This window comes from Podarcis raffonei, chromosome 10 (genome assembly GCF_027172205.1).
Source record: "Podarcis raffonei isolate rPodRaf1 chromosome 10, rPodRaf1.pri, whole genome shotgun sequence".
Classification (NCBI taxonomy): domain Eukaryota; kingdom Metazoa; phylum Chordata; class Lepidosauria; order Squamata; family Lacertidae; genus Podarcis; species Podarcis raffonei.
Window position 1 is genome coordinate 17271905 of NC_070611.1, and position 13404 is coordinate 17285308.

The window sequence follows — 13404 nt, forward strand, 5'->3', positions numbered from 1 at the left end:
ACGCTACTTAAAAGAAAAGGGTGTGTGTGGATGCTTCAAACGGCACTTTACAAAGGCCTTAAGACAGCCATTGCCCTTCCATTTCAGGCTGAAATGGGAGCATGCGGTGCTTTTTATCAGGGGGTACTCAAAGGGACGCGGGTGGCACTGTGGGTAAAAGCCTCAGCGCCTAGGGCTTGCCGATCGAAAGGTCAGCGGTTCGAATCCCCGTGGCGGGGTGCGCTCCCGCTGCTCAGTCCCAGCGCCTGCCAACCTAGCAGTTCGAAAGCACCCCCGGGTGCAAGTAGATAAATAGGGACCGCTTTCTAGCGGGAAGGTAAATGGCGTTTCCGTGTGCGGCTCTGGCTCGCCAGAGCAGCGATGTCACGCTGGCCACGTGACCCGGAAGTGTCTGCGGACAGCGCTGACCCCAGAGTCTGGCAAGACTGGCCCGTACGGGCAGGGGTATCTTTACCTTTACTTACTCAAAGGTACGCAGTACTGGAACCTCTTTTTGTTGTTGTTAAAAAGTGTGGCACGTACTGTAACAACTTCTTGGCGAGTAAGGTAAAGGTAAAGGGACCCCAGACCATTAGGTCCAGTCGTGGCCGACTCTGGGGCTGCGATGCTCATCTCGCTTTACTGGCCGAGGGAGCCGGCGTACAGCTTCTGGGTCATGTGGCCAGCATGACTAAGCCGCTTCTGGCGAACCAGAGCAGCGCACAGAAACACCGTTTACCTTCCCGCTGGAGTGGTACCTATTTATCTACTTGCACTTTTGACGTGCATTCGAACTACTAGGTTGGCAGGAGCAGGGACCGAGCAATGGGAGCTCACCCCATTGCAGGGATTTGAGGTGCCGACCTTCTGATCGGCAAGTCCTAGGCTCTGTGGTTTAACCCACAGCGCCACCCGCGTCCCTTCTTGGTGAGTACCAGCACCTATTTTGCTGGGGGGGGAGGAGCACTCGGAGCATGGGGGCTGTTTTGATGCCTTTGAGTCTCCTTGCATTCCCCTCCAGGACTGGGAGTTTGAAAAGGGACAGCCATGCATCTCTGACAGGTAGGAGATGTCATTATTTGACATGAGATGTCATAATGTTATGTGATTGACAGGTGTGTGGTCCTGGCCAGCTGTCAAAATTTGGAGCACGAGGTCGATCCTGAAAAAGATCTGGCCCATGCAGCCGTAAAAGTTTCCCAGCCCTGTGTGAAGTAATTCACTGTGTACCTTGGGAGTCTTGTGGACCAGGAGAATAACAAGTTTTATCGTGTTAGGAGCAAAGGGAGTGACATCATGCTGAATCAGACCATTTAGCTGGGGGGCAGGATGCCTTCTGAGGCATCAGAGCTGTTCAGCTGGGGGGCGAGAGGCCTCTTCCACGCCCCAGCTGAGTAGTTCTGCGAAGCCCCATGCTCTTCAAGCTTGTCTTTTTTTTTTTTAATAATATTTTTATTAAGCAATTTTTATATTCATACATACAAAACAAACATAAACAAACAAAAAACAAAAAACAAAACAAAAAACAAGTACCATTTCATGTCCTAATTTCTTAAACCTTTCTTCTTTGACTTCCTCATGCCTCCCGTTTCTGTATTCCAAATTCTAATCAATTGTTCAGCAAATCTTCCCTTATTTTACTGTAAATTTAAGCTAATCATCTTTGTTCTCCTTGTCTTAACCATTACTGATAGTAACCATTTACTTTAGTCCAACATCATTCTAACTGTCATTGATTTTGTAATATTTCTTTAAATAGTCCTTAAACTTTTTCCATTCTTCTTCCGCCGCTTCTTTTCCCTGGTTTCGGATTCTGCTCGTCATTTCTGCCAAGCCCATGTAGTCCATCACCTTCATCTGCCATTCTTCCAGTGTGGGTAAATCTTGCGTCTTCCAGTACTTCGCAATGAGTATTCTAGCTGCTGTTGTGGCGTACATAAAGAAAGTTATGTCTATCTTTGACACCCCCTGGCCGACAATACCCAAGAGAAAGGCCTCTGGTTTCTTGGGGAAAGTATATTTAAATACCTTTTTCAGTTCATTATAGATCATTTCCCAGAATGCCTTAATCTTCGGGCACGTCCACCAGAGGTGAAAGAATGTACCTTCCTTTTCCTTACATTTCCAACATTTATTGTCAGGCAAATGGTAAATCTTTGCAAGCTTGACTGGGGTTATGTACCACCTATAGATCATTTTCATAATATTCTCTCTTAGGGCATTACATGCCGTAAATTTCATCCCGGTGGTCCACAACTTTTCCCAATCAGCAAACAAAATATTATGACCAATGTCCTGAGCCCATTTAATCATAGCTGATTTAACCGTTTCATCTTGTGTATTCCATTTCAGCAGAAGATTATACATTTTTGACAAATTCTTAGTACTGGATTCTAACAATTCAGTCTCCAATTTTGATTTTTCCACCTGGAAACCAATTTTACTGTCCAATTTAAATACTTCATTTATTTGGTGATAATGCAACCAATCTCTCACCTTCCCTTTTAGTTTCTCGAAACTCTGCAATCTCAGTTTGTCCCCTTCCCTTTCCAAAATTTCCCAATATCTTGGCCATTTCGACTCCATATTTAACTTTTTAACTGCCTTAGCTTCCATTGGCGACAACCACCTAGGAGTTTTATTTTCCAGCAAATCTTTATATCTGACCCAGACATTTAATAGTGCTTTTCTGACAATATGGTTTTTAAAACTTTTGTGTCTTCAAGCTTGTCTTTGAACCTGAGAGGCATTAGAACTCGCTTTCTGTGTAGGGCTGTGCCATGTATCTTGGAAGAAGCAGCTGAGATAAATTCCATATACCTGCATTTAGCTGCTGATATATCACAGTGTTGAAAACGAAGTATCGCCCAGCCCGAGCACTAAACTAAATCACCAGAGGGTGAGCTGTTGTGTGAAGCATAGTGACAATCTGCTTAGCCATTTCTCCTGTTGAACTTCCAAGATGAGACATGAATCTCAAACTCATAAGGCAAGGTTCACTGGAACCCTACCTACGAGCAGTGGGAGAGTCCTCTAAACTTGATAGTCCTTGAAAACAATTAGAAGTTATTCTCAGTTAAAAAGTAGACAGCAAGGGGAAGGGATCCCTTATATTTTTTTTAAAAATGGTAAGCATGTGAGCTGTTTGCACTCTTTCCCCCCTCTCCCCTCCAACTGCAATAGCCCTAAGGAACTGTGCCAGAGGTTTGTGCCCAATGCCAGTTCACTGCCATCCAGCAACTTTTCAGTGGTGTAGCGTGGGGGGTGCAGGGGGGGCCGGCCGCACCGGGCGCAACATCTGAGGTTAGGGCAAATCCACGGGTTAGGGGGCGCAAATCCATGGGTTAGGGGGCGCAAATTACTTGCCTTGCCCCGGGTGCTGACAACCCACGCTACGCCACTGCAACTCTTTCACAAGTTTTCCCCCTGCCTTCAAGTAGGCGCTGGTTGTGAGCAGAGGCTGGATGATCCGTGGAAGGCTTTCACTGTGCAATTAACTAGATGAGTAAGTCCCTGGCAAGGAGTGGTGCTGCGGACCCCTTGGGTGTGTTCCGCGGACCCCCAGGGATTCCCAGACCCCTAATTGGGAAGCGCTGCTTTAGAACATTGCAAAACAAATGCACAAATAATTATATGCAAGGACAATTCCCTCCCCCCCCCCACACAATGCACTATGATCTGGATTCTCTCTCTCTCTCTCTCTCTCTCTCTCTCTCTCTCTCTCTCTCTCACACACACACACACACACACAATCCTGTTGCACTTACATTGCCTGTGGCTCCCCGGCTCATATTTTGAGGGTAAGCACTTGTAATATTCAGGCAAATGCCATCTGGGCTCCAGAGCCAGTGGTTTTCCTGAGCTGATCTTGCACAGTCTTTTTTCCTCGTGCATCTGGAATAAATAACAAAATTTAAAGTTGTCCGAAGTAATTACATTTTAAAAATCCGCACTCATTAACCCAAAATACAAAAGCATTCAAATGCATAAGCACTGGCGGTGGAAAGGTGGCATAGAATGTGTGCTTAATATTTCTTTTCTTCTATTCTGTTTACTTATTATTCTTTATGACAGGATAATTACCTGTTAGGATTTTCAAATTACAACAACAAACGTTCAAATATTTATCTTAAATTCAATGAACTGTACACAAAGTGGGGAGGGGGGGACCCTAACCTAGTATTCAAGCAACATGTTAACAGAAAAGTAGTTTAGCTGTTAAGGAACAATATTGTGCCTACAGAATGTGGAAATTTGGAGTGTTTTGCTTATTCCTTAACACACTGCAAATTTGTCACCAGGTCTTTAGTCTCAGCCTGAGGCTTAGCTCTGTCAGCTCATGCTTGAGTCACAAATGAAAACATACATCCTTGGCTATAAGACTGACTATTCCCTACTGCTGCTGGGAAAGTGAACTCAAGGAAAATTCTTGAAATATGAAACCACTTTCAGGTTCTCTCCATCATTATACTGAATCCAGGAGATGCAGAGGTGCCAAGCAGAATTGTAGAGAGATACCTATTGCGGTCTCTGGATGGCTAAATATTTTACTGACATGCCTTCCTGAAATGTAAAATATCATGAAGGGCAAGTGCAGCAAACAAACTGCATAACAATGGATAACAACAAGGAGTCTTCCGACATCTTAAAAGACTGACAGATCTGTTGTGGCCCCAAGCTTCTACGGCTAGAGCCGATTTCATCAAATGCATCGTTTTGTGTCAATGAAAAACTAGCAGCTCAGTATTTGCCTATACTAAACTTACACAATATTGCCTCTGCTAACCAACAGTGGTTCTCAGGGTTTCATAGAAGAGTATTTACAATTCCTATCTGGAAATGCTGGCAATCTGAACCAGGTATCTGTTGGGATACTGCCAGGGAGATAACCCCCAAGCCGGCTGCCGGACGATCCATCGATCTCCCATAGACACGCAGTATCTGCATTTAGCGACACGAAGCCTCAGAAAACATTGCCACATTCTTAGGCTGGTGCACACTCTATCAGCAGAATTCACACAGCGAAAGATGCACAGCAGGAGAGCATTTTTCCAAGTTTATTCAGCGTTGATCAGAACAAAGGAAAACATGACCGCCTGCATCGGTATGCTTAGGCAACAACAAGGAAACGAAAGCAACTGAAAACATAAACATCCTGTGAACAGGAAATACGCAGACTCTGTGACTCACAAAGCCTGCTCCCTTTTAAGGTGGAACGGAAATATCCTAACAGTATCGTCTAAAGGAGTTCCTACAACTCATGAGTTCTATAACTACATGCTTTCTCCATCAATACAACTATTGCTTACAGTATGGTACAGGTGAGCCCTAACTTTGAAAAAATAAAATAAAAATAAAGTCATGCTGACTGAAATTCCCAAAATTGCATTTGAAAGAAAACATAACCAGAGCAGATAATTTAGTAGCAAAAAAATGCAATTCGGCGGCTTGTGGGTGATCAACTGGGAGGCCTGTGCTGAACTCAGAACCTTTTCCTTTCAGTTGTTTGGGGCGGCGGGAGAGTAAAGCAGTGGCGTAGCGTGGGTTGTCAGCACCCGGGGCGAAATCTGTGACAGCACTGAGAGAGAGTGAGTGAGCCAGGTAGGGGCAGAGAGCTGCGAGTGCGAGCGCGCGCCCCCAGATGTTGCGCCCGGCCCCCCTGCACCCCCCACGCTACGCCACTGGAGTAAAGAGCCAAATATTGGATCATTGGCAGCTGCAGTCCTTGGAAAGGCCTAGGACCTCTAGGAATTTGGTGCCTCATGAAACATATATCATCTGCTGTGGATCTGCAGCCTTCATTTTGTGACTGGTATTGCAGCTCCCAAAGACACCAGGCCTAGATATTGTGTATGACAACAATAGCTGGGAAATTATTATTTTATTGTTTGCCCGCTCTCTGTAACTCCAATATCCTTGAACTCGTTTCCCCCTTGTTGAAATTATAGATATCTGCATTGGGTTCCAATATTTTTCTGCTGCCTTTTAATGATTTAAATAGAGCTTGTTTACAGTGGACGCTCGGGTTGCAAACATGATCCATGCACATTCGCAACCCACAGTGGTGTGTCTGTGCACGCGTGGGTTGCGACTCAGCGCTTCTGCGCATGCGCGACCGCTGAAACCTGGAAGTAACCCGTCCCGGTACTTCTGGGTTTCGGCGGTCTGTAACCCAAAAAAACGCAACCTGAAGCGTCTGTAACCCGAGGTATAACTCTATTTTGTTTTTTTAAACAAATAAACACATGGTGTGGATTTCTGGAAAGCAATTCCAATTCTAAATCCAGTGCCCAGACTCTGTGTGTGTGTGTGTGTGTGTGTGTGTGTGTGTGTGTAGGGTGTATGTGTGTGTGTCACTGAAGAAGGTTTTGGACTGACTTAGAGACTCTCATTCTGACATGTGGACCTGCAACAAATTTCTGCAGTATGGCTTGTACCTGTTCACGATTCCAATCACGCCCTATTCTAGGACACTCCATTCCATTTCCCATAGATTTCTAGTCTCTATCCACCCCCACCCAGCCCAAAGCCAGCCAGCATTTGATTGCCCCCCGAGCGTGCAATGCTCCCTCTTTAGACACTTGGAGACTTAATTGTCTGTAAGTGTATGTGATCAAAACTGGCTGTTTGCTGACAAAGACCTTTGAAAGTCTTTAATAATGAGGTCAGGAGTCACTATGAGAAGTCTGAGAGAAAAGCTGAGATTCCTCCAACCCGGCAATATGCATTCATAGGTAGTCAGCCTCTCATTCAAATTAAATTTTGTGGTTTCCTCTGCATTTCAAGTATGTATATAAAGAGGGGTTATTCTTCGTTTGGCTTCATGATAAGCTTTGAGGCAATTTTACTGCTGCAGTTAAGATGTTTGCAGTGGAAGTAGGATTCCTGAAACCTATCTCCTTTTTCCTATAATTAAGTAAACCTTGTATGCCAGTAGCATGCACTTCATATCACAAAATCCCACATGGTTCTGCCATGGGGTTAATTAACCTGGAAGTTTGAAGCAGAGGAGACTGACTTAGAGCCATCTCACCACCCCTTACTTATTTAAAAATAAGCCTCTAGCCATGCAAAAGCTTTCCTTCAGAAAATGCTAAGCCTACTTCGGAGGTATAACGGTTACGCCAGTGTGTTCAATGATAGGCCCAGGTGAGGGCCTATAATTTAATTTCAGAAGAAAAACAACTCACTTTCAATTTCAACTTCTCAATTTCAGAACAAAAAGAACAGTCACAGGTGGCGATGTTTCCCCAAATAATACTTTGCAAAAGATTTCAAGTTCAATCAGCTGTCTATGTTCTCACCTCGTAAGAGACACGAGAAGTCCTGTCGCTCAAAATAAGCAATTAAAAGCATTAATAAAAGGAAAAGGAAGGGCACAAATTTGGAAATCCATGTATCGAGCTTGATCTCTTTTCAGCTCATCAGCATCTTTTATTTGCACGATGCCTTTGCATAGTTTAAGTCACGGTCAAGGTGGCTGACAACATCAAATTATTTATGTAAGTCGCTCTTCCAGTTGCAGAAATATAACAAAATGTAAACTGTTATAAACAATCAGCTACCGGTAATTAAAACACCTCAATAAATAGGGAATAAAATTTCCCATGTAACAATAAAATCCCAAAACATACTCCCAATAGCAGCAAGAATAATGTATCGCTGAGTTGCATCCAATCTCAGCCCAACCTGGAGTAGACAATGAACACAATGGATGTAAAAGGCAAAAGAGTTATACCAATCTGAAGAGAAGCCAGAGTATATACTCGCTTCCTGCTAACCAGACTAACCCAATGGGCCGAAGATTCCAATCTTCGCCATGAACAGGCTGGGTTTAGACCAAATCGTGCTTCTATCGACCATGCAATAATTCTATATCATTTGGCGCGGAAGTATTCTTCCCCCACTCATGGTCTTCTATGTGCCGCTTTTATAGACCTGAAGGCGGCTTTTGACAGTATCTCTAGAGAGCTGCTATGGGAAAAATTGGCAAAGTGGGGCATAGATAAAAGGCTGTTGTGGCTTATGATCAAATTACATGAAGGGACGGCCGCTAGGGTGAGGTTAACACCTGAGGGCGATCTCACAAACTCTGTACCAATAAATAAGGGGGTACGACAAGGGTGCATCCTTGCCCCCTATCTCTTTAACCTCTATATTAGTGACATGAGAACTCCCCTAGTTGAGGCCCAAACCACCATTCACGCACCCAGGCTTGCAGACTATCGCTGCCCCTTACTATTGTACGCTGACGATGCGGTGATCCTCTCATATTCAAGAATCGGTTTGAGGAGGGCCTTTAAGATCTTCGCGTTATATTGCCAAACAAATTTACTTACTATTAACCATTCCAAATCTAAAGTCCTATTTTTTTCCAGGAGTTGTAAATTGTATAGGTGGGAACTCGAGGAGAAGCCAATTGAACAAGTCTACAAATTTCAATATCTAGGAATTTACTTCCAGAAGCCAGAGTATATGGAATTGTAATTGTTAATCCTTATAGTGATTTGGAAAACATTTCTTCCCCCAGCTTTTTTCACGTTCCCACTTTTTATTTTTTATTCTAAGTTGTTTATTTTCAGTATGGTTTTTTAAAGAAACAACAACAACAACAATAATAATAAAGGTGATGGACGTGACTAACTTAAGTTCATGAATGGCTCCTGCTGGAATTGCAGGAGAAACCACAGCCAATCTGAGCTACATGGAACAATGGTCCGATTTGGACCATTCCCATGTGTTGTGGTTCTGAAGAAAAGCTATGACAGACCAACACAATTTAATTTTGCTATCTCGGTGTGTTGCAGCAGCAGAAAGTGTTTTAGAGAAATCTTCAACGTTATGAGGAGATTTCCTGTTAAAACACTGAAGATTTTGGCTTTTATCTTGGTTTATTTTGACCTCTCATAGCTTCCAGCTTGGGAGCACGGAGGGCTAAGCAAACAAGAGCGCTGTGTTTTTTGTTCTTTTCTTTTTCTCTGTCTTCAAAATTTGTATGTTTAGTGTGTCAATAAAGTTCTGACACCCTGGTAGGAAACAATCACTACCAGGAATCTCAACTGACTTGAAGGTGTATATCGTGAAAAAGGAAATGGAAAATCTACCTCATCCATAGTCAATGTGTGTTTGGTAGAAATGGAAGGCAACTTTTTGCCACAACACCCTGAATATAATAAATTCCAGCATGTCTCTCGGTAGCAGACAAAAACTTTGTACCCTTAAAACATCAGAAACCTAAAAGCAAAATTGAAATTCAGTATGGTTCTCTTCCCTCCACTATCCAAAGATTCCCAAGTGCTGTTTTTCAGCTGGAGGGACTGTATTAAGGAATGTTTAGAGTTAAAATACTAGAATAAGACTATCACCAGATAAATGCTAGATATTCACCAGCTGTGGCTTGGCAACCACCATTTTCATGCAAATTATATACAAGCTATACAGACAAAATATGCAAATTAGCTTCCTCCCTGCTGCTCATTATATGTTTACACTGTGGTAATTTGTGATGAAGAGTTTTCCCCAGTTCTGGTACAAATGCTTTGAAGAAATCATTCAGCATACATGATATTCTGAAAAGAAATAACATGCATAATACAATATATCCCTGTAGCATGGAATACTTACTTTCCCTCTGTTACACACCAGCCGCAATACGGATCCCGGGCTTGAATGCACAGGTCACAGGTTGAGTAACTCGTACATTCTTGGACAGGCAAGCGGAACACCTAATAAGAGTAGATACATCTAATAATAAATTACGGGAAAGTGCTTTGGTTATGAATAGCTTATATAACTCTAATACGCTTTTCATATTTTTGTACTCCTAGCCAATTCACAATTTGTCCTGAGCTCACAGGAATTTGTTTGCATCATCAATATTTGCAGTAAACTTAAGGTCATGTTTGGGGACAAACCACTTGAGGCCACTGAGAACCTCTCCTAAAAAAATATAGCATTAAAAAACCCAAAAACAAATAAATTCAAAACAGCTGTGTGTGCACTCTGTAAGAGTGATGCTGAGGTAGTGTGCTTTAATCCTTTTCCCTCTGCTGTTTTCCGGATACAAACCCCCAACTCCAAAGCTAAAATTTGCCAAACTAAGCACATACGCACACCACACACCTAAATGCACACTACTCATTATTACCAGTGTTCGAAGCTCCCATTGTTCTAGGTGCATTTTGCAACAGGGAATTTCATTAGTGTGAGCAGTTTCTGAGCTCTGGGCGCAGTCCTGCGCCTAAGATTTCAGATTAAAACTGCAGAGTGGAAGGAAAGGAGGACCCTTTTTTCTGCCTCCCCACTTGCAGCTACTCTCTGAAGACTGGAGAAGAGACCCTCTTAAGAATATTAGCGGGGTGGCCAGTGGGGGGACAACGACTAGACCATGTGAAAACATAATATTTTAGCTGCAGTTCATTCATTTTCAGCTTTGTATTCTTGTTATAAAAAAGGGTGCCTAGACATTCCACTGTTGCACCTATAACCTAGGTTTAAGGTGCTGTTTAGCTCCTAGCTTTCATATCTCAGTTTCTAACACTGATTATTACTCTGGTTTCAGTCATGGTGTTCAGTTGCGCCAGAAGCGGTTTAGTCCTGCTGGCCACATGATCCGGAAAGCTGTCTGTGGACAAACGCCGGCTCCCTCAGCCTGAAAGCGAGATGAGCGCCACAACCCCATAGTCACCTTTGACTAGACGTAACCATCCAGGGGTCCTTTACCTTTTAATTTTTTTCATCACCAAAAAAGTTTCAAAAGTTACTATGATGCCATGTTTGCATATTCCTCAAGGAATAGTATTTCTAACTATACCAAACAGTTATCTAAAAGCACAGAAATATTTTAAATAGGACATTCAAAGCATGTTATACATGCTCAGATTTGAATCTACCTGTTGATATTAGATGTGGTCCGTGACGCTAAACACCTGGAAGTTTCAGGGCAATTTTATCCCCAAGGGATTGTGTCTAGAATTTCATTTGTTTTGCTTCATTGGGGATACATTCATAAAGCAATTAAATATCAATGAGATGGCTTTCTGTTACCAAGGTGGTCAGTTCACATGTCTCTAAGCCTTTTGGTTCCTTTAGGTTCACTCTACAGGTGACGGTGCAATGAGTGTGGGATTTTTCCAAGTGTAGAGATGAAGGAAACTTTAGCATTGGTTGCCTGCTGTCACTGAAAGCCTCATAGGATTGAGAGGTGCAAGAACTCTGGATTTTTGCCAGTGCCTAATTTAAGATAGAAGCCAGTTGCCAACTGCTAACACAAGCAAATGTCTCTATTCAGTCATTAATTAGCCCTGACGAGGTAGATGCTTCCTTTTCTTGTAATTGGCATTGTTCCAACGATAACTTTAAAAAAGCAACAACAAAACTGGGTAGTACCACTAGCAGGCCAAAGTGAGAGAGAGAGGATGGAGGTAAATTCAGGTGCCTCAAAACAGTGTTTAGACTCTAATGGGATTTTGGTGAAATTTTCTCTCTCAGGGGCAGTACGAGAGCTCAAAAACAGAAATAAGAGAAGGATAACTGGTAGAAATGAAAATGAAACCAACTCCAAACTCCCCCAACCCACAAGTGAATTTGGGCTTGTTTCATTTTCAGGGGTTTGTTTCTAACTTGGTTTTGTTCAAACAAACAAGTTGTAGCAGTATTGCTTTGAATGCTTGCAATATACTTACACAAAGAAACTTAATGTATCTCACTCAGTATTGATTCTGTACCAGTCATTCTTTCTGTTCTATGTGGCATTTGCAACTTTACAGTATCCTTGTGAAAATATTTTCTCTGAAACACATTGGGCACTAAATAAACCTTGTTTTGTAGCACCTGAAGTTTCTTTCCTCTTTCTGTTTGGACTGTTCTCTCTCTTATCATATCAAAAGGTTAAGCTCATCTATCTCTGCTCTTCATGAGGGGCATTCCTGTTATACCTATGTTCCAGATACAATATGGCTTTTATTGGGTCACAATTCTCACGTATATTCCCAAACGCCACTTGTATTGTCATTTATCTTCCAGAAAATCTGCCTTGGCCTGTGGCATCAGTCTCACTATAGCAATCCCTTCTACTGAACATAAGTCACCTTTTGTCTTCCTTCGCCTTCCTCTTTCCCCTAGAGGGACGCTTATTCCAACCATTGCATGTCTTTAGTCTTCCTCAATCTGGTTGTTCCACAGTTGTTGGTTTGATCCCTGTGGGACAACCATGACAACAGATTGCTCCAACACCAGAGAGCTCCTTTCCTTTACTATCACTTCCCCTTGCCTTTTCTCTGCTATTTTCTTTTGGGCAGCAAGGAGCCTTTGACTACTTTTGAACCATTTGGGGGATGTTATAAATAACTCGGGTTGCTTCCTTGGACACTATACAAGACGGGGCTCTAAAGTGATCTATGGAAGCTTGCTTACCTCCCTCCCTCTGCCATGACTCCAATGATCCACAATCTACCTCTCAATATTTGAAGCACACAGCCACAAGACTCACATCTAGCTCACGTTTCAAGCATGTCCACACAGCTCCAGGTCATGGTGAAACTCAGAGAACTTGTTCCTTCTTCTCTCCTATGCCCCAGTGGAGCAGGTAATTATTCATAAAATCACAGAATTGTAGAGTTGGAATGGATCCTAAGGGCCATTTAGTCCAACCCCATGCAACACAGGAATTTCAACAAACTCATACACGACAGATGACCATCCAACCTCTGCTTAAAAGCCTCAAATGAAGGAGACTCCACCACCTTCTGAGGGAGTCTGTTCCACTGTCTAACAGCTCTTCCTGTCAGAAAGTTCTTCCTGATGTTTCCTTGGAATCTGCTTTCTTGTAACTTGAATCCATTGGTTTGGGTCCTAGCTTCTGGAGCAGGAGAAAGTAAGCTTGCCCCACCCTCCACGTGACACCCTTTAGATATTGGAAGATGGCTTTCATATCTCCTCTTAGTCTTCTCTTTTCACACTAAACATGCCCAGCTCCTTCAACCGTTCCTCATAAGGTTTGATTTTCTAAACCCTTTATTATCCTAATCACCCTCCTCTGCACACGTTTCAGCTTGTTAATATCCTTCTTAAAGGGTGGTGCCCAGAACTGGACACAGGACTCCAGGAGTGCTCTGACCAAAGCAGAATAGAGGAGGACTATTACTTCCCTTGATCGGGACAGTATACTTCTGTCAATGCGGCCAAGAATAGCATTCCCTTTTTTTGCTGCTGCATCACACTGTTTACTCAAGTCAAGCTTGGGGTCCACAAAGACCCTTATATCTCTTTAACATGTACTACTGGTAAGCCAGGAGTCCCACATCTTATATTCATGCAGCTGGTTTTTCCTGCCTAAGTGCAGAACCTTACACTTGTCACTACTGAAATTCATTCTGCTAGTTTGGGCCCAGTTCTCCAATCTGTTAAGGTCATATTGAATCTCAA

The 13404-nt window shown here is 43.0% G+C and overlaps 1 protein-coding gene across 4 annotated transcripts in view; it reads right to left on the reverse strand.

Moving 5' to 3' along the window:
• Positions 1–13404, reverse strand: part of PLXNB2 (plexin B2) — a 349645-nt gene that overhangs the window by 91263 nt on the left and 244978 nt on the right. For all 4 annotated transcript variants that reach the window (XM_053406823.1, XM_053406826.1, XM_053406825.1 and 1 more), the window contains 2 exons: positions 9604–9704; positions 3747–3873 (listed from right to left, as the gene is read on the reverse strand). In XM_053406823.1, the coding sequence (XP_053262798.1) occupies positions 3747–3873; positions 9604–9704 (228 nt within the window). The remainder of the gene's footprint in view (positions 1–3746; positions 3874–9603; positions 9705–13404) is intronic.